This window comes from Kogia breviceps, chromosome 15, assembly GCF_026419965.1.
Source record: "Kogia breviceps isolate mKogBre1 chromosome 15, mKogBre1 haplotype 1, whole genome shotgun sequence".
Lineage (NCBI taxonomy): Eukaryota > Metazoa > Chordata > Mammalia > Artiodactyla > Physeteridae > Kogia > Kogia breviceps.
Genome location: NC_081324.1, coordinates 80,367,103 through 80,386,979, shown reverse-complemented (window position 1 = coordinate 80,386,979; position 19,877 = coordinate 80,367,103). Strand labels below are relative to the sequence as shown.

The window sequence follows — 19,877 nt, the reverse complement described above, 5'->3', positions numbered from 1 at the left end:
CCTAAGGTGAAAATGACAAGTAATAACACTAAAGGATAAAGGGTAAGAAGTGAGCCTTCCCCCCACCCCGGTTCCCTTACCCAGAGTCAACCACTGTGCTCTTCCAGCCATCGTTCATGCACGTAACTGCACGTCTGTATCATGCAGGTGTCTTATATAATCATCTTTCAGAGGTAGGAGAAAATAACATATTGTTCTCAGTCCTTCTGTCTTTCGTAAATATCATAGCCCACTGTGTTCTACACTAGGGATCTCCAACCCCGGGCCGTGGACCGGTACCGGTCCGTGGCCTGTTAGGAACCGGGCCGCGCACAGCAGGAGGTGAGCGGCGGGCGGGCGAGCGAAGCGTCATCCCCGCTCCCCGTCGCTCGCGTTACCCCCCGAACCAGCCCCCACCCCCCGCACCGGTCCCTGGAAAAATCGTCTTCCACGAAACCAGTCCCTGGTGCCAAAAAGGTTGGGGGCCGCTGCTATACACTGCAGAACATCTTTCTTCTTTTAAATGCTATCGTAGCCAGTTTCGTATTAGCACATATGGATCGACCCTTCTAGAGGGCTGCGCGGTCTTCCATGGTGGGAGGTATATGATTCACCGATTAATCCAGACCCCTGTTGATGGGCATTTAGGTTATTTCCAATTCCTTGTTTCCATACGTACCCTGCAGTTCTGTGGGTGCTATGACTGTAGGGTAAGTCCTTGGGAAATGAATCAGGTTAAAGGTTATGTGCATTTTGAAAGTTGGTAATTTGTGCCAATTTATACCAGTGGTGTGAGGAGTTTTCTCTGTGGGCTCAAAAGTACTCTGTTCACCTAGAGACAGAAAGGACGTACAAAAAAAAAAAAAAAAAAAAGCCAAGGAAGGTGGTTTGGAAAGTCATACAGAGAGTGGAGTAGAGCTATGGCTTAATATCAGGGTATCACCAGCTATGCACTTTACCTTATTTACTTATTTTTGGTCCTGCTGCGCGGCATGAGGGATCTTAGTTCCCCTACCAGGGATTGAATCCACACCCCCTGCAGTGGAAGTGTGGAGTCTTAACCCCTGGACCACCAGGGAAGTCCCACTGTCGACCCACTTTAGCTGCCAATGTCCATGGGATTTTGTTGTCGTTGTTTTCTTCAGTGATGATGTCATCTCGTTTCCTATGTTTACATAACACTTTGAATCAAAGAGCGTCACTCTTAAAGTCATCAAAGTGGAGCTGGTAACACAGAGGAAAATCGTTTCTGGCCCCCATGTCCTTTGATGAGGCTGCATAGAGCAGCTCCCTGTAGTGTGGAATACTCGAAGCATCTCCTTCGTGGGCGTGGCTTGCTCACAGTTTCAAAGTGCATTTATGTTATTTATTCCTCTTGACTTTCTGATAAAGGAACAGGGATAGCATTATATGGAGAAATCAATTTGGATTCAGAATTATGGATCCTGAATTTTTCTATTTAAAGCTGCCTTTAGCTAGTTAGGTCACTATTGAGAAGGGGGCCTTCTAAATGGAAAAAAATCAATCTTGTTAACTTTCACTGACTGGACTATAAATGTAAGAATCAGTTGCTTGAGGCTTAAAAGTTGGGTTTTTTTAAAAAAAGGTTATTCATGAAAGAACTGGGCATGAAGTGAGAATTCTTCAGTCAGTTTATGTATTTAATAATCAGAAATTCTGTAATTCAGAATAGTGATTTTTAAACTGGATTCTGAAAAGCTCTAGATCCATGATCTCATGTGGAAAACAAACCTTTCATGACTAAAATATTTATAAACAACTGACTTAGAAGCATATGTTTCTCTATGCTCACAAATATCTATGCCATGGTATTAACAATCTGCTGCCAGTGATGTGTTCTTAAATAAAACCTAATTCCTAATAACCAGATAGTGGTGATTTTAATTTGGTTCATATAAATCTAGACACATCTGTTAGTGTTAAAGTAATTTTACAATCCGTCACTAACATGCTCTAACGGCTTTACTGAGATATAATTCACATACTATACAATTCATTTGTTTGAAATGTATAATTCATTGTTTTTTAGTAAGTTCACAAGGTTGTGAAACCATCACATTCTAATTTTTAAACATTTTTGGTCCACCCTCCCCCCCAAAAAAAACCCCCATAAAACAAGACCACCCTCTGCTCATTGGCAGTTGCTTCCCACCTCCCCCTTCATGGAACCTCTGACAACCACCAGTCTGCTTCCTATCTCCATGGCTTTGCTATCCTGGACGTCTTCTATAAATGAATCATACCATGTATGACCTTTTGTGTCTCGCGTCTTTCACAGAGCGTAATGTTTTTGAGATTCATTCATCTTGTAGTATTTATCAGTACTTCATTTTTAATTGCTGAATAATATTCTATTGTGTGGTTATCCCATCTTGTTTCTGTATTAATCCATCAGTGGACATTTAGGTTGTTTCCATGTTTTGGCTATCATAAATAATGCTGCAGTGAACATCTGTGCACAGATTTTATGGCTACATAATGTTTCCAGTAGTTCTCTTGGGTGTGTAGACCTAGGAGTGGAATTGCTGGGTCATTTGGTAATTCTGTGTTTAACTTTGTGGGGAACGAACAAACTGGATTCCAAAATGGCTGCACCATTTGCTTTCCCACCAGCAGCGTATGAGGACCTTCATTTCTGCACATCTTTACCAACATGCGTTTTCCATATTTTTGAGTCTGGATAACCCAGTGAGCGTGAACTGATATCTCACTGTGGTGTTTATTTGCATTTCCCTAATGATGAATGACGTTGAGCATCTTTTCCTGTGCTTCTCAGCCATTTATTTATCTTCTTTGGAGAGATGTCTATTCAGATCTTTTGCCCATTTTTTAATTGGGTTGTCTTTTTCCTGTTGCTTCATAAGAGTTCTTCCTATGTTCTATCTACAAGCTCCTTGTCAGAGGGATGATTTGCGAACCCTTTTCCTGTTCTGTGGGGCGTCTTTTCACTTTCTTGATGGCATCATTTGCAGCACTTTAATGATTTTTTTTGAAAAAATTTTCCTCCAGAATTCAGCCGACGTCTTAAGGAGCGCATGCACCACAACATCCCTCACCGGTTCAATGTAGGACTGAACATGCGAGCCACGCAGTGCGCTGTGTGTCTGGATACCGTGCACTTTGGGCGCCAGGCGTCCAAGTGTCTAGGTAAGAGCAGCCGCTGTGCGTGGAGGGGGGCGGGGTGCCAGTGCATCTCCACCTAAGATTCTGTCCGATGGGGGCGGGGTGTTTTTTTTTTTCCTTTTTAAATTCCTCATCATGTAGTGCATTCATTTTCAAGCTTTTAGTCGCAGTGGGAGGACACTATTTTTCCCCCCGTTCAAGAGGGAGTTTTATACGCGTTGTCAGCTCATGTCGCCAACCCCGTGTGCAAAATGCCTTGGGCTTTGTGAACTTCCAGCCCCCTCTCCGTCAGGCTGGTCTCTCCCTGCCTTTAGGCTGTGTGCTGGCTCCAAGGGAAACGTGCAGATGTGTTTTACACACCTGTCTGTGGCAGCCTGGGAGAAGCCAGGAAAACTGGGTCGAGAGTGCCTGGCTGTCTCGTTTCCTCTTCTCCGTAGGGGCCTGGCTCCTGGGAAAGGTTAGGGATGCCCTTGGATGGCGGGGCCGGACAGACGGGCCAGGCGGGGGGTTGGCTGGCAGAGGCAGGGAACGTTCCAGCATCAGCCGAGTGTGTGTTCAGGTTGTTCACTGCTCTTCCCTAGAATGTCAGGTCATGTGTCATCCCAAGTGCTCCACGTGCCTGCCAGCTACCTGTGGGCTGCCAGCCGAATACGCCACGCACTTCACTGAGGCCTTCTGCCGCGACAAAATGAACTCCCCGGGTCTCCAGACCAAGGAGCCCAGCAGCGGCTTTTTGCACCTGGAAGGGTGGATGAAGGTGCCCAGGTACTGCTGCAAGGCAGTTCGGGCTGGGGGGCGGGGGGTGTCTGGTGAAGGGTGGCAGGATGTGCCGGCCCGGCACAGGCCGCTTTGGGGTAAGGATACTTCTGAGCTAAAGGCATTTGGAAAACAGCAGATGCAGGAGCGACACTCCGACCTCCCCTGTCTCTCCCGGAAAGTAGGAGATAAAACTCCCATGTAAAAGCTGCTCTTCCTGTACCAGGAGGGAAGAAGCATTCGCATCCCTGGAGCAGGGGGGCGAGGCCAGCTGAGAGAAATCTGTGCACACAGACCCGGTTACCTTCCCACAATTGCTGCTCTTTGTTCAACTTAGTATGTAAGCACTTGGGCCCATCTGCTTTTGGGGCTTTATTTTCTTGTGGAGACCCCCACGTACACATAAAATAAAATGTGTATGCTTTTCTCCTGTTCATGTGTCTTACATCAGTTGAATTCCGAGGCCAGCCTACAACCCAGAAGGGTAGAGGAAGCTTCTCTTCCCTGCCCCTGCACTTCATTCCCGATGTTTTCCAGGGAAGCATCTTCACCGGGGTTCCCTCACCTCCCCACCCCTTCCCCCGGCCTGACTCTTCTGAGTTCACACAGTTCTCTCCCATCTCTGTCTTCCCAGGAATAACAAACGAGGACAGCAAGGCTGGGACAGGAAGTTCATCGTCCTGGAGGGCTCCAAAGTCCTCATTTACGACAGTGAAGCCAGAGAAGGTAAATTACTAGCTCGGGGAATCTCACTGCACGTGGTTGGCCCAGGTCTCCTAGTCTTGGCGAGAAGGCTCTGTTTCCCGGATTGCGTTGCAAGCCTTCTACAAGTTTCCATTTTTGAAAATTAAAACCCAAATGACTGCGCTGAAGGTTATTGGTACGATACTCACGTCTGTAGGTCTCCCCACTGAAGACCCAGCAGGGTGCTGCCCTGAAGATTCCACCTGCTAATACACCTTCCGAGAACTTCCGCCTCGGCCAACTAACCCATAAATCCGCATCGTCATCCGAAATTTGACTGTGCCACTCATCTGACGCACTTTACTTTTGTTTTTATCTTCCCTCTCCGCCCTCTCCGCACATCTCTTCCCTCCTCTGTTCTCGTGCGCCTCTCTGTCCACCGCATACTCCGTCTCTCTCTCTCTCTTCTCCTCTCGTCTCCTCTTGTTCTTGTCCCTGTTCTTTTGTTTTGCTTTCCACCCTTCCTCTTCGCACCAAGCTGGACAGAGGCCGGTGGAAGAATTTGAGCTGTGCCTTCCCGACGGGGACGTGTCTATTCATGGCGCCGTTGGTGCTTCTGAACTCGCAAACACAGCCAAAGCAGGTGCGGCGCGGCGGGGCCTCCCGCACGTGGGCTGGGCTGGGCTGGGCCGGGCCCATCGGCAAGGGCAGGAGGGGGGGCACGTGGTGGATCAGCCTGCGAAGGAGGCTCCCCGGCCCCCGCTTCTGCTAAGTAACCGGGACTCGGGTGTGGATTGGCCATTGTTCCCGGCGGGGGTGGGCAAACTCCACCCTGTGCTCTGTCGAATCTCCTAGATGTCCCCTACGTGCTGAAGATGGAATCTCACCCGCACACCACCTGCTGGCCCGGGAGGACCCTCTACCTGCTGGCCCCCAGCTTCCCCGACAAGCAGCGCTGGGTCACCGCCTTAGAGTCCGTTGTCGCAGGTGGGAGAGTGTCTAGGGAAAAGGCAGAAGCCGATGCTGTGAGTATGCACACGGGCGCCGGAGCTTGTCTGTGCAGCGGGCACACTTGGTGGGGCTCCCGTCGGCTGCCGTGTTTCCCCTCGGCCTCCCTCTCTGAGGGGTGACGGCTTGAGACTGTCGCGACTGGGATTCTGTGCCGACAGGGATCCAGGCTTCGAGGCGGCTTGGCCGGCATTGTGGGTCCCCCTCCAACCCCCAGAGCCTTCTAGAATGGGGGAGCCGACCCCCTTAGCCAGCTCTCGGGGCGCGCTGCATCTCGGTTCTGGCAGCACAGGGCAGATGTCTTTACAAGGAAATCCTCTCTCTCGTTTACCCGGAAGCGTTTACGTGGTTTGAAGGCTTGCGTCACGAGCACTCCGGCCGTGAAGCGGCACGAAGGCTGCCGACAGCCGTGTCTCCTTCAGGAAGGCTTTTCGTAACCTGCTCGGTTGCTTTTATGTGATTTGCTCTTCTGAAGGCAGGTCTGAAATCCTACTTTTCCTGAAGACGTTAGAGACGTGGGTGGGCCTTGCTTGGCGTCGCTCCTCCTGGAACATTCCAGGATACAGACAGCGCTCATCACGCACTGGCGTTTGCTCCACCAAAGGCCCGACAGCTCTTTTCACACACTTAGCTCCTAATGAACACTTTAAGTGTTAGCAACGGGAAAATCCTTAAGCACGAGGCTCCTGCTTGTGGGGTAACCCTGTCTGATGGCCCGTCTCCTTGCCCCACGCGTGAGCCTTGCACTGAACGCCCCATCCATGCGTGTACGTTAGGGCCCCGACCGTGCCTCCTACGGGCTTCCGCCCGCGTGGGTTCGGGTAAAGAGACTCAGAAGCGGGTGGGTTTGCCGCTCACACTGGGCTTTGCACTTGTGCCGCCGCCTGGAGGGGCAGGAGCGTCCGTGTGGCTTATAAGCCTTGGCGGGGACATCCTTCAGCTTCGGCTTGTTCCTTATCACAGACTCTGTCTCTGCGTCTCCTGCACTCATTTAGCTCTGCATCTGAACCGAGTTACAACTCTGGCACTACTTAACAGCCACCCCAGAGATACTGGTAACATTCACCTCCTGCCTTTTGAGCGCAGATCACGATTCGGGGCCAGCCACGAGTAGATGTGCGCCTCTGAGCGCCTTCGGGAGGAACTCGCCCTTCTTCCTGGCATTAAACTTTTCTCCGCTCTTGCTTTTGTCTGTCTGGACGGTCTGGTCACGAACAGTTCAGCTCACCGTGTCCTCTCTTTTTTCTCTTTTTTCTTTCTCACGTGAAAAGAAATTGCTCGGAAACTCCCTGCTGAAGCTGGAAGGCGATGAGCGGCTCGACCTGAACTGCACGCTGCCCTTCAGCGACCAGGTGACCGCGCTTTCTGGGCACCGTCGGCGGCGTCGGGGCTGGTTTGGGGACGTGCCCGCCCCTCACGCTCTGCCTGGGGACTTGCGCTCCGGCAGGTGGTGCTGGTGGGCACCGAGGAAGGGCTGTACGCGCTGAACGTCTTGAAGAACTCCCTCACCCACGTCCCCGGGATCGGAGCGGTCTTCCAGATTTACATCATCAAGGACCTGGAGAAGCTCCTCCTGATCGCAGGTGGGAGGCCAGGGACACGGCACTTTTCCTTCACTTGTAAGGGAGATGATTCCTCATACGCTTGTCGAACGCAGAGACAGGCCCTCCCGGGGGCAGGCTGGAGCAGAAGCGGCTCTTCCCTCCGCGTCCTGTAGGTGCCCGCGCCCCCCGCGCTCTGCTCACACGCGGCCCCCTCTCTGGGCGCCTGCCCGCCTCCCATTTCTCCCTGGTCTCGGACACCCTTCATCTGCGTGCACGGCTCACTAGCAGTTTGCCACATTTCCCCCGCCCTTCTCTCTCTCTCTCTCTCACACACACTCTCACACACACAGTCTCACACCATCACACACACACACTCTCTCACTCTCACACACACACACCATCACACACACTCATACACAGTCTCAGTCTCACACCATCACACACACGCACACACACACCATCACACAAACTCATACACCATCACACACGCACACACACACACTCACACATGCACTCTCTCACACAGTCTCACACCATCACTCACACAGTCTCTCACACACACACCATCACACACACCATCACACAGTCTCACACTCACACACACCATCACACACTCACATGCACACACTCACACACACACGCACACTCTCTCTCTCTCTCTCTCTCTCACTCACTTATTCTGAACCACCTGGGACTCAGTGGCAGCTGTGACTGGATCCTTCAGCCAGTTGCCTAAGAACAGGGGCGCTCTCTCACATACCCATGGCCGGGAGGCTTTCTTTCCCTCTCTTTATCAGTGGTCCTGTGTGTGTGTGTGTGTGTGTGTGTGTGTGTGTGTGTGTGTGTGTGTGTGTATTTTTTAAGGGGAAAGCAGTAATGCATTGGCTCCATGTTCCAAACATTCACGGTCACGTCTCATTCAGGCCTGGCCGGCTGGATCCAGGGGCCAGATCCTGATGTAATACGGTCAGGAACTGGCTTTCTTTGGTCTCTCAGCTCTTTTCCGCTGCTGGGTGTTTTGTTGGCTTCTTTTTTCTTGCTTGCTTTCCTTCCTTTCCTCCCTTCCTTCTTGACATTATTCTGGGGAGCAGTTTTAGGTTCACAGCAAAACCGAGCAGGAGGTAGGGAGAATCCCCCGTACCTCTGCCCCGCGCGCACAGGCCGCCGCCTCCGTCAGCGTCCCCCACCGGAGCGCACCTACGCGGACTCGTATCACCCCAGGTGCACAGCTTACATTCGGGCTCACTCTTATACATCCTGCGGGTTTGGACAAATGGGTAACAGTGCATCCGCCGTCACAGCATCGTATAGAACAGTTTCACTTTTTAATTCAGGGCATTTAATCGTTGCTGCTCCCATTTCCTCACACACTGCCCATAGTTGGCTTCTACCTGTGGCTCCAGTCACGTCCTCTATTCTTTTCCCGGCTTGTGATCCAGTCCAGGACCACGCAATGCACTCACTCAGGCCTCCCTCGTCTCCTTGAACGTGGAACCACCCTCAGCCTCTCGGTGGCCCCGCGTGACACCATGACGCATACCGGATTAGTCCACATCGACTGTTCTGTTGTCCCCTCTCCATTCTTTGACTTTGGTGGGGAGCACGTCTGAATATTCAGTTCATGTTCTCCAGTTTTGTGTCTGCAGAATTTTTTGTTTTCCTTCCGGAATCTTGACCAAGAGGCCAGATATTTTCCTTTTAGATCTAAAACTCGGACCTAAACTGTTTTTATGGGAATTTGTGGAAAGCAGTGCCTCCGTATGGCCTCGCGTGGCTTTTATTCGGGGGAGAACGAGAACCGCCATTGTGTCTCTGCTGTCCCGTCCCCTCAGGAGAAGAGCGGGCCCTGTGTCTCGTGGACGTGAAGAAAGTGAAACAGTCCCTCGCACAGTCTCACCTTCCCGCCCAGCCGGACATCTCACCCAACATCTTCGAAGCCATCAAGGGCTGCCACTTGTTTGCTGCCGGCAAGGTAAGCGCCCCTGCGGGCCTCAGCCAGCAAGTGCTCTTGAAATTGTCACGGCCCCTCTGCCCACAGGGCTGACTGATCTGACCTTGAAAATGGTGTGTCCTCAAACTGGGTTAAATTTCTGTTGCTTTTCGACACAACTGGTGGTTGCACTGTGGGCATCTAGTGGGCAGGGCCCGGGGTTTCTTCTAAACATCCTACAGTGCCCAGAGTGGCCCCTCACCACGGAGAATGACCTGGGCCAAAGTGTCCACGGTGGCGGGCTTGGGAGGCCCTGCTCTCAACTGATGTCCCTTTCCTAGCTGGGCCGCGGAGCCAGCGTGCACACGGTGGCGCTCTTTCCCTTCTCTCCTCAACTGCTTTTCAGATTGACGGCGGGCTCTGCATCTGCGCGGCCATGCCTAACAAAGTTGCCGTTCTCCGCTACAACGAAAACCTCAGCAAGTACTGCATTCGCAAAGTAAGTCCCGGGCCTGGCCGGGCCTGCTCTCCCAGCGAGCAGGTGGGGAGGGTGCTGCCTCGGGGAGTAGCGTGTACCTGGGCCCTTCGGCCTGGGTGACCTTGGAGAGAGAGGGAGGGTGTCTTGCTCCCTGGAGAAAGCTCCGGAGCGGCCCACCCTTACCCCTTTCGCTCTCGCTCTCGCTTTCCTCCCCTGTGTGTGTGAGCTGCCTCTCTGGCCAGCCCAGTGAATTCAGCCTTTTGTGAAGGGAGAAAGGAAGGTGGCTGATGGAGGAGACACCTCTTTTGAACCAGTAGAAGAAAGGAAGATCTCTCTGAGGAGCTAGAAGCCCCCGGTGGCACCTACCAGAATCCTTCTCAGATTGTAGAAGTTTCTATTAATGACCTTTAAAAAAACCAGTGCTGGCTGTGTTTTGATACGCAGTTCGGGAGCTGGATCTCCTCGGAGCACGGTGGGTTGTGATGTTGCCTGCAGTGTGGACAGCTATCCGTGAGATCACTGCATTTGCCTCGCTTCTGGAGAAAGCTGTCTCTTGTCCCTAGACTAGGAATGTTCCACCCATCATAAGCCTGATGTATTTCAGGTGCTTTCGTGATCAGTCTCAAAAGTAAAAGGAGGGATGAGTATATAAGGGTTGTTACCTGTTAGAGAAACTATTTCATCTGGGGCGGGCTCTTGTGTAGTTTGCATTTTTATTGAGCACCTACTGGTACCAGAGACGGAGCTGGCTGATTCACACACTTTTCACAACAGTTGTGAGAAGCAGGGGTGACCATCCCTAATTTTCAGGTAAGATGACTGAGGCTGGCCAAGATCCTAGGTTACAAAGTTGAGGCCCAAACTGAAGTTTGACTTTCCCTGACGTTTCACTGTGTTATACTAGTTTCCTCATACTTAGTAGGTGATCGATAAATATTTAGTGGTGAGGATAATGCTGATTAGAGTTTGAACTGTTAACTTCCGGAAAATTCCCAGAAATCACTGCTTCTTTATAATTCCTGGCCATCATTTGGAATAAGCATGCCTAGGTTTTTGAAGCCATTGAGATTGACCTGAAAACAAGTGTAAGTAATTAGGAAGCAGATAATTCAGATAGATGAGGTAATTCAGTAATGATAACAGTGATATAGGTGATGTAGGTTCAGAATAGAAACCTAGAAGCTCGGAAAAGGCAGGAAACTGAAACCCCTCCCTCTAACCACCCACTGTTGGTGTTTTCCTCCAGGCTTTTTCTTGTGATGAGAATGTCCTAGTTTTAAAGCGCTCTCTTTGAATGCTACCGTTTCACTGAAATGGAGTTTCTGACCCTTTTTTTGGCTGCAACTTGACCTTCTTAGTCTCGGGTTGCATAGAACCCGGAGGGAGCGAAAGGATGGGGGGGGGGGGGGGTCCTTGTGAGGGACGTGAAGAGACCGAATGCGCTTGGCGTGAAGACAACAGGAGGAAGTGGCGCGGCGGTGCCCGCACAGCTTGGTTAGATGCCCGAGGAGGGCAGGGGCCACCCCGAGTCTACGCTCACATCCTCCTCTCTGCCCCGTCTCAGGAGATCGAGACCTCGGAGCCCTGCAGCTGTGTCCACTTCACCAACTACAGTATCCTCATCGGAACCAACAAATTCTACGAGATTGACATGAAGCAGTACACGCTGGAGGGTAGGGCCCGGGCGCGCCCCCTGCCCGCGAGGCGCCCCCTGCCCGCGAGGCGCCCCCTGCCCGCGAGGCGCCCCCTGCCCGCGAGGCGCCCGCTCCGCCGCCGCCGCCTCCGGCTCCTTCTGGGTCCTGAGGCCCCGCCCCTTGCCCGCCCTTACAGAGTTCCTGGATAAGAACGACCATTCCTTGGCGCCTGCCCTGTTTGCCTCCTCTTCGCCCAGTTTCCCCGTGGCCATCATGCAGGTGAACGGCGCGGCGCAGCGGGAGGAGTTCCTGCTCTGCTTCCACGGTGAGTGACGGGGGCGCCCACGGCAGCACCGCCCGGGCAGGGTCCGCGGCCGGGCGTGGCCAGTGGGCCCGCACCGCCAGGGCCCCGGGGAGCCCCCGCCCCACCCCCGGGCTCCAGCCAGGTCCGGCGCTGTCCGTCTCTCCAAGAGCGGCCTGCTCTGCCCTCCTCTGCCCCTCACTCCTTTCTCGGCCTCTCCTTCTTTATTCCCCCCAGATCTCCGGGCCTGTTTCTCCCCCTTTCTCACTCCCTGACTCTTCCTCCTTCTGTCTCCTGCTTCTTTTCCTATCTCCCCCCTTTCACTCGAACCCTCTTTCTTTAATAAATGCCCGAGAGGTGTGGCTCATTCGAGCTCCTGAGGTTTTTCACAATCCAAGCCCCCTGGGCTGGGTTCCTTACTCTTCCGTCCAAGTGTGTGTCACGGCTACCCCTGCCTCTGGCCGTGCTCATGCCCCGGGCTGTGCCTCCTTGCAGAGTTCGGGGTGTTCGTGGATTCTTACGGAAGACGCAGCCGCACAGATGATCTCAAGTGGAGTCGCTTACCTTTGGCCTTCGGTAGGTGAGGCGAGGGGTGGGGCTCTTTTCTGCCAGTAGTTGGTGTCCTGGGAGAAAACGGCAGGTGGAATTCCGGGGCTCCCTTAGACGCCGGGCTCCACGTGGAGCACCCCCCGCGTTAAGCGTCCAGGGCAGAGATCCCGAGGCCTGATGCAGAACCACATCAGCCAAACCCACCGGCCTCTCATGATAGAAAGGGAGACGGTTCCCTGTGAGTTCATTTAAATCGTATCAAAGACTGCACAGCATCCCACAGCACTGCTGAACACCTGTCAGTTTAGCCAATTCTAATCAGGCGAACAATGCTGTGATGAACAACTTACACTAACATTTGCACACTTGTTAAACATCCCCAGCTCGGAAATTCTAAACGTAGAGCTACTGGGTCAAAGGGTGAACACACACACACAAGCGTACATATGTGACTGTGTGAATGTTCTGAAATACCCTTCAAGGCTATTTTGTTTATCTGTTGCTTCATGACAAGTTCCAAAACCTAGTGACTTAAAACAACTACTTATCATTGCCTGAGCCTCTGGCTTGACTGGACAGTTTTGCTTCTTGCGGTGTCAGCAGGGCCACCGGGACACCTAGAAAGTCGGAAGCGGCTTCACAAAGTGGCTGGCAGTGGGAGCCGGCCGTCAGGTGGGAGCTTAGCAGGGGCCGGTGGCTGGAGGCCTCATTCCTCTCCACGTGGGCTTCTCCTAAGAGTGCAGAAGTGGGGGCTGGCAGGCCTTCCCGCTTCCCCCACCTCCTGCTGGGTCAGCCCGATGCCAGGCAAGGGGAGTCCACAAGGGCGGCATGACTGATGATGCCAAAGCAACAGTTCACCGCAAGGAGTAATACTGATCCTCTTCTTTCTCCCTTTACGACCAAAGCCAGCTCTCATTATATCCTGGAGTTTGAGTGAGACTGTGATATAGAAATATAGTACTAAGACCAGAAATATTTAATCATCTATGAACCTAGTCTTTTTTAATTAATTTTTTTAGAAAAATGTATTCAATTGAACAGTTTAAAAAGGCCTACAGTGAAGTCTCACCCCTCTCACGTCTCCCAAATCCTCCCTCCCCACTCCCGGAAAGGAAACCATTTTTCTGAGTTTCTTATCCTTCCAGTGCTTTATGCAAATAACGAGCATATTAAAAAATATATCCTCAAAAAAAAAAAAATCCTCATCCCCCTCCCTTTTAAAAAAATCAGTGTGATAGCACACTTTACACAGTATTCTGAACCCTGCTTTACAAACTAAGTAAATCTATACCTTGGGTTTTTTCCACATCAGTGCAGAGACAGCTGCTTTATGCGTTTTTACGCCTGCGCGGAACTCCCAGGATGTGCCGTGATTTATGTAACTGGTCCCCACTACGTAGCCTTGCGTCAGTTCCCGTGTTCTGCTCTAACAGCGCGGCAGGGGGTAAACGCGAACACGCCTCATCGTGTAGGCGTGTGGGTGCACGTGCAGGGCGCGTTCCTTCAGGGACTGCATAGCAGCCAGGTTTTGATTTTTTTGTCTCTTAACCCTCCCTTGCCCCACGCTCCTGCTCGGTGGTGGCCACGCAGCCTACAGAGAACCTTATCTGTTTGTGACCCACTTCAACTCACTCGAAGTAATTGAGATCCAGGCCCGCTCCTCCCTGGGGTAAGCACTGCCCTCCAGGCTTTGAAAAGCTCAGCGGTTGGGTCTGGGTGCCAGGGCCGGGCGGTGCTCCCTCTTACCCCGCCTAGCAGTGGGGGTGGCCGGCCACACACACTCTCTCCTGGGACTCCACAGGACCCCTGCCCGAGCGTACTTGGAAATCCCGAACCCACGCTACCTGGGCCCTGCAATTTCCTCGGGAGCGATTTACCTGGCGTCTTCGTATCAGGATAAATTAAGGATCATCTGCTGCAAAGGAAACCTCGTGAAGGAGACCGGCACGGACCACCACCGGGGCCCGTCCACCTCCCGCAGGTAACGCACCTCTCCTCCCTCCTCATCACAGGGGGCAAAGTGCTTTCCTGCGAAGAAGGGTATCTTGCCAAACTGGCTGAAGGTTTCCCAATCTTCAAAGCTCAAGCCACTCATTTCTTTGGGATCTGCAGCCTTGAAATGAGTCCTTTATAAGCATCAGGAAAATTTTTACTGCCCCCCTTGGTAAAAGAAGAAATGAGGCCTTGAGTATGGGCTATGCTTTATTGACTTACTTACTCTTGCTTGGAATGTCTTGCAAATTTTTTGTTGAAAACTGAACATTTCAAATAACAGTGTGGCAGCGCCCCCCTCCCCTCCCTGGCTGTGTCGTCGCCACTATTTGTTTCGTGACTTGTACAAATTCTGCAGTCTGTCCTTTGTTATGTGCAGCCATTGAAGTTCCTGCTTGGTTAATGGTCAGCTGAATGACTAGATTTTCTTAAATGCACTGAACCCACCCTTTGCTGAGCGACCGTGTTTGTGTGTGTTCTGGGGCACACCTTCAGCACTCAGTCAGCTGTGGCTGACAGACTGAGGCCTTCTAGGTTTTTCCTGGGTATGTGACAGGCTTACGTGTGTGTGTGTGTAGGTGCGTGCGTGTGTCCTTACACATCCCCAGGAATATGCAGGACTTCCTTTTGAGTGTTGTAGCTAGCCTCCTGTTTCCCCCAACTGGTCTTACTGCCTCAGGCATTTGCCATGTTAAAGAGTAGCCATTGATTTTTTTTTTTTTTTTGGTAAACGTCTAGAGATGGGACATTTCTCCAGAGGAAGACCTGAATCAGCTCAATTAAAAACAAGCCCCGAGGATGGTCTTTTTCCAGGGAGGTCAGATAGTGACAGTTTTCTGAGGCTGGGGCTTTGGGGAAGCTCCAGTCCTAACGTATCCCCTCCGGTGGTTACCAGGGTGCTGGTTTTCACAGCTGGTTACAAGGCTGTTGGTTTCAAAACTACTGCAGATCTGGGGAGACAGGGGTGGTGAATATTGCACATTTTCTTGCATAAACACTCTCTGAATTGTTGCAAGACTTTGCTTAACTTCCAGAGTTCCAAAAAGTTGATTTTGACACTTTTGCCAGTGTTCTTGTTGTTTCTATGGAGAAACGGGTTTTGGGGAGCCCTTGCTGTGCCAACCTGGACGTGCTCTTCCCCTTCTTCTCAGGACAGGCGGCAGCATACTGTGCACACACTCTTGTGTGTCTTAGAGAGATCGCCCCACGTCAGTATCCCAAGTATTTCTTCATTCCTTGTTTAAACGTCTTTTAACACCTGCATAGCATTCGTTCACATGGCTATACCTTATTTAACTGCTCCTTTGTCAGTGGATGTTTGGGTTGTTTCCAGTCTGTCGCTGTAGTAAATGACTTTGTACATTCATTTTGCACGCTTAGGAGTCTATCTGGAGGATGAATTCCTAGAAAAGGAGTTGATGGGCGTTGGTAATTTTGATAGATGTTGGTGAGTTTTCTTCCTTGGAGGCTGTACCCTTTGTTACCCCACCAGCAGTGTGTGGAAGTGGGACTGGCTTTGTCTTGACACCCAGGGCTCGGATCCAGATTCGGTTCGATGTGCAGGTTTGAGATGTGTAATTTTAAGATCCTGGTCCACAAAGGAGATAAGCTTATTTAACCCAGGGGAATATTTAATTGACCTAGGGTTTTAATTTTTTACAAACCCCACATGTCTACGCTATAAAGAGTTATGTGGACCCCCTACTGCTTGTCAGACACAATGTCTGGGGCTACACAGCTGAACACAAGATGGTTTTTACTCTCAGTTTGGTGGAGGAACCACCTCTAATGTTATGAAATGCTGCTTAGATCTTAGAAAAGACAGTCATCAATTTAATGTTCTGAGACTATGTCCTAACAGTAGTGGCTGTTTCTTTTGTTGAAATGTAAGTGTTGGTCAGAAATGTTTGGTCAGTGTGATTTTGGTCCCAGGAACTTACTGGAAAACCGGAAGTGCTGAATCACCAGTGGCTTCTCACTCTTTCTGGCTTGATCCTGCCTCAGCAGTGACTGCTCAAAGGGCTGTAGTCCTCTCCTGACAACGTCTAGAGTTTATTTCGTTTCCAAGTCAGTCATACCAAGAGCCAACCCAAGTACTGTAATTAGATTTTTTTCTTTTCTCCACTGCCTCACTAGTTAGTTAGATGGCCAGGCACCTTCCTTTTGAGATGATATGGTGTCTCTGTAAGGAGTTAACTTATCCTGTCGTGGAAGATGGTTCTAGTTCCTGTGAACAAGGGGCAGAAATAATGCTGTCGATTTCCTGCTGCAGCCAGGCGTGTCTGGAAGGCCAGCAGTTTCCTTTACTGTCTCTTGGCTTATAAAATCATCTTGTTGTTGTTGTCTGCTTTGGGCAGGTCCAGAATCTAGAAGGCCAGCTTGGGAGAACGTGATTCACTGCAGGCTGCACTGCCCCAGTCTGTTAGCAGAGCAGGAAACGTAACTCATTGCAAGAAACAAACATAAAATTGCCGTGGTAGAGCATTGGTTATTAAGGGATGTGGAGATGGAAAATGGCCCGCTCCGCCCAGAATGACCAGTGTTTCCCTTTATCCCATCAACCTAAGCTGACTTCTCGCATGGCCTTCCTTGAGCCACTTTTGTTCCTCTGGGCAGTGAGCTTGCTTTACGATGGGCCCCCGACACGCTCTTCCGTTACAAATCGGCTTAACATGATACTCATACTTGAAATTTCTTTTTTTTTTTGGTCTTCTATATCACAAAGCCACATGACAAAAGATGAAGACAGCTCAGATTTCGACATCTTGAAATCAAGGTTTATCTCAAATTTTACTGCTGCGCAGACAAAGTTCTGGCTTTCTGAGCGTGGGTTGTTGGAATTTCCACCTTTTGAGCTGCACAGGGAAGCAAGAGAATGAAATTATTTGTCACGGGCTGACCATTCAAGACAGTCACTTCTGCTCTGCCCACCAATCTATTTTACCCTAGAGAGGGGACTGGCGAACCTTTCCTGTAAAGGTCCAGATAGTAAATATTTTCACATTTGCTCAACTTTGTTGTTGGACCACAAAAACCGGATGGGCGTGGCCATGCTCCAGTAAAACTTAATAAAAGCAGGCATCTGTCTGGATTTGGCCCTCAAACCTGCTCTCGAGGGTTTCCCCTTCCCCACTGGGTCAGTGTCTTTGCTGCTCAGTTGCTTTCCATTACGGGCATTGACAAAACAGATTGCTTACAGTTAGACCAGTAGTTTAAAAAACAAGTGTGGTCCCTTCCAAAGGGGAAGGATTTAAATATCAAGGCTTAAGAGAGGCCTTTTGGGAAAACCAGTGGCACTGTCAAATGTTTAAGAAACGACTTTACGATTTTTTTTTTTTTTTTCGCGCTATGCGGTCCTCTCGCTGCTGTGGCCTCTCCCGTTGCGGAGCACAGGCTCCGGACGCGCAGGCTCAGCGGCCACGGCTCACGGGCCCAGCCGCTCCGCGGTGTGTGGGATCCTCCCGGATCGGGGCACGAACCCGTGTCCCCGGCATCGGCAGGCGGACTCTCAACCACTGCGCCACCAGGGAAGCCCCGACTTTGATTTCGCTGCAAAAATTACAATTCTGCTGGTGAAGGATGTCACCCAAGCATGTTAGCACACAATTTTGTTGAGAAAATTAGAGCAGAATAAATCAGTGTGTGATTCATACTGGGTTCATCCTTAGCACGTAACTGCAATTGTAATTTAGATTTTAAAAATATCTAGGTTAAAATATATTTTCCTGATTTCTACTTTTACTTTTCCAAGATAAAGCCCCAATCCATCAAAATGTCTTCAGGTAACGTCCTCTAGGAAATGGTGCTCCCATTTTAAGCAGTCTGCCTTTTCCCCGCACTAATTATGCTCAGATAACAAGGGCCCGAGTACCTTGGCTGCTCGTCAGGGGTGGGAAGGAGCTGACACTGAAGGCTGTGTGTCAGTCCTGTCTGTCTGTTTCTGGATCTTGCTTCTTCAGAGAGGTGGTTAGGGCCGTGTCTGGTGAGATCTTCATCTGACGTCGTATCCAGGGCTGCCTGGAGGGTTAGACTGGTCATACAAACTGTTCAGACATTTTCTGAGCCAGCTCTACTGTTTTCGTCTGCCCTCCTCAGTCTCCTAATTATATCAGGCCTGACCCCTACACCTCTGGCATCAGAGGCCCCAAAGACTCTTGGAAAGCCACTTGGAAGGAGAGGTGACCCAACAAAGGCCCAGGAATGGGGCAGCTTTGGCAGCTTGAGAGCGATGAGTACAGGCCTAACCCCTCAAGGAAGACTTCTTCCTGTGCCCTCTGGGCTCTGGAAAATACTAGGTCAGCGGGGTAGAATATGGGGAGTACGACGTCGCACCGACCTGCACTGGAATCGCAGCCTCTCTGTGTCTCCAGCTTCTTGTCTGTACGACGAGGGTCACGGCTGTTCCTAGCTTGCAGAGCTGCTGTTAGGGTGATCTGACGAGTTAAGGTACCCGAAGCGCGTAGCACAGGGCCCGACGCGCTGTGGGCGCTCTGCAGAAAGCCTGTGTCGAGACCAGGAAGCCTGACTGCCCTCTGCTGTCAGCGCTGCCTTCTTCCCCTGGCCTCACTGTCGAGATAAGCGGCTCGAAGAATTCCCGGAGGGGTCTTTTTCTAATATCGCGTGGAGAGACGGGGGCACGGGTGGCTCAGAGGAGCGGGAGGAAGCTGCCCCGTTGGGCTGTGACGGCTCAGCCCCCCACCTTCCTCTCCCGTTGCCGCAGCCCCAACAAGCGAGGCCCGCCGACGTACAACGAGCACATCACCAAGCGCGTGGCCTCCAGCCCGGCGCCCCCCGAAGGCCCCAGCCACCCGCGGGAGCCCGGCACGCCCCACCGCTACCGCGAGGGGCGGACCGAGCTGCGCAGGGACAAGTCTCCGGGCCGCCCCCTGGAGCGGGAGAAGTCCCCCGGCCGGATGCTCAGCACGCGCAGGGAGCGCTCCCCCGGGAGGCTGTTTGAGGACGGCAGCAGGGGCCGGCTGCCCGTGGGCGCCGTGCGGACCCCGCTGTCCCAGGTCAACAAGGTGAGTGAGGCGCCCTCCTCATCCCCGCGGGGCCACTACTGTCGTAGGGAAGGGGCGCCGCTACCGTACTTCGGGGTCTGCGGGACTTAACAAGCTTAGGGAGAGAACGTCTTAGAAGGGGCTTCCTGCTGCGCAAATGGATAACGTGTGCACCTCAAACCGTAAAAGCTGCCAAGGGCTACGGCGTTCCCCTTGCCGAGGCGGCCGGCGTGCAGTTTCTAGAGATCCTCTGCATACAGACAAATACGGAGGTGTGGTCCCCCTTCTTAAACACAGGTGATAACAGGCTATTCAAAAGGTTCGATGCCTTACTTTTTCAAACATATATACGTCAAGTTTCTCTGGAAGGCTACACCGAACTGGTAACAGTGGTTGCCTTCTAGAAGAACTCCGAACCTTTCAACGTTTTTAAATCACGTGCATGTATTTATTACCTGTGTAGTTTTGAGGTTAGCAGCTGAGAAGATGGAGGGATGTGCTGAAGACGTGGCGCCCCCTCGGCAGGCCAGCCGGTTCCGGGGCCAGTTTTCCGGATCGCGCTCTCCTGCTGCAGCCGCAGTTCACTGTTGTCACCCCTGCCGCTACAGGGAGGGGAAAAGCCATTGAAATGTCTTCCCTTAGCTCCTCTGATTTCTGGATAAAATGGGGTGCGTAACGGGAGAAGTACTCATGTAGCGTTGGGGACTCTGCGGTGAGTTGTGCGAGCTCGGAGGGGTAGCTGCGCCAGTCGCGCCCGGCTGGCCGCAGGGACGAGAGGCCACGCGCTCCTGGCACACCCCGGTCTGGGCTTCCTGTTTGCAAAGCGAGCACAGCGATTTCTGACCTCTGATGGCAAAACCCCCTCCTCCTCCTCCTAG

At 51.8% G+C, this 19,877-nt stretch overlaps 1 protein-coding gene and 1 long non-coding RNA gene across 7 annotated transcripts in view; one reads left to right on the top strand and one right to left on the bottom strand.

Moving 5' to 3' along the window:
• Positions 1–19,877, top strand: part of CIT (citron rho-interacting serine/threonine kinase) — a 173,501-nt gene that overhangs the window by 151,278 nt on the left and 2,346 nt on the right. For 5 of the 6 annotated variants that reach the window (XM_059040791.2, XM_059040788.2, XM_067014720.1 and 2 more), the window contains 15 exons: positions 3,010–3,147; positions 3,705–3,888; positions 4,514–4,605; positions 5,102–5,206; positions 5,419–5,588; positions 6,843–6,923; positions 7,019–7,154; positions 8,948–9,087; positions 9,452–9,544; positions 11,088–11,196; positions 11,354–11,482; positions 11,954–12,034; positions 13,598–13,676; positions 13,809–13,988; positions 18,720–19,020. In XM_059040791.2, the coding sequence (XP_058896774.1) occupies positions 3,010–3,147; positions 3,705–3,888; positions 4,514–4,605; positions 5,102–5,206; positions 5,419–5,588; positions 6,843–6,923; positions 7,019–7,154; positions 8,948–9,087; positions 9,452–9,544; positions 11,088–11,196; positions 11,354–11,482; positions 11,954–12,034; positions 13,598–13,676; positions 13,809–13,988; positions 18,720–19,020 (2,018 nt within the window). Of the gene's footprint in view, positions 1–3,009; positions 3,148–3,704; positions 3,889–4,513; positions 4,606–5,101; positions 5,207–5,418; positions 5,589–6,842; positions 6,924–7,018; positions 7,155–8,947; positions 9,088–9,451; positions 9,545–11,087; positions 11,197–11,353; positions 11,483–11,953; positions 12,035–13,597; positions 13,677–13,808; positions 13,989–18,719; positions 19,869–19,877 lie in introns of those variants that run through there. The other variant, XM_067014721.1, reaches the window with a different exon arrangement.
• On the bottom strand, positions 14,034–19,651 carry LOC131742676 (uncharacterized). Its single transcript, XR_010836766.1, has 4 exons — positions 19,455–19,651; positions 18,336–18,609; positions 17,871–18,016; positions 14,034–16,854 (listed from the first exon to the last, which is right to left on the bottom strand). It is a non-coding gene; the product is annotated as an uncharacterized lncRNA (long non-coding RNA).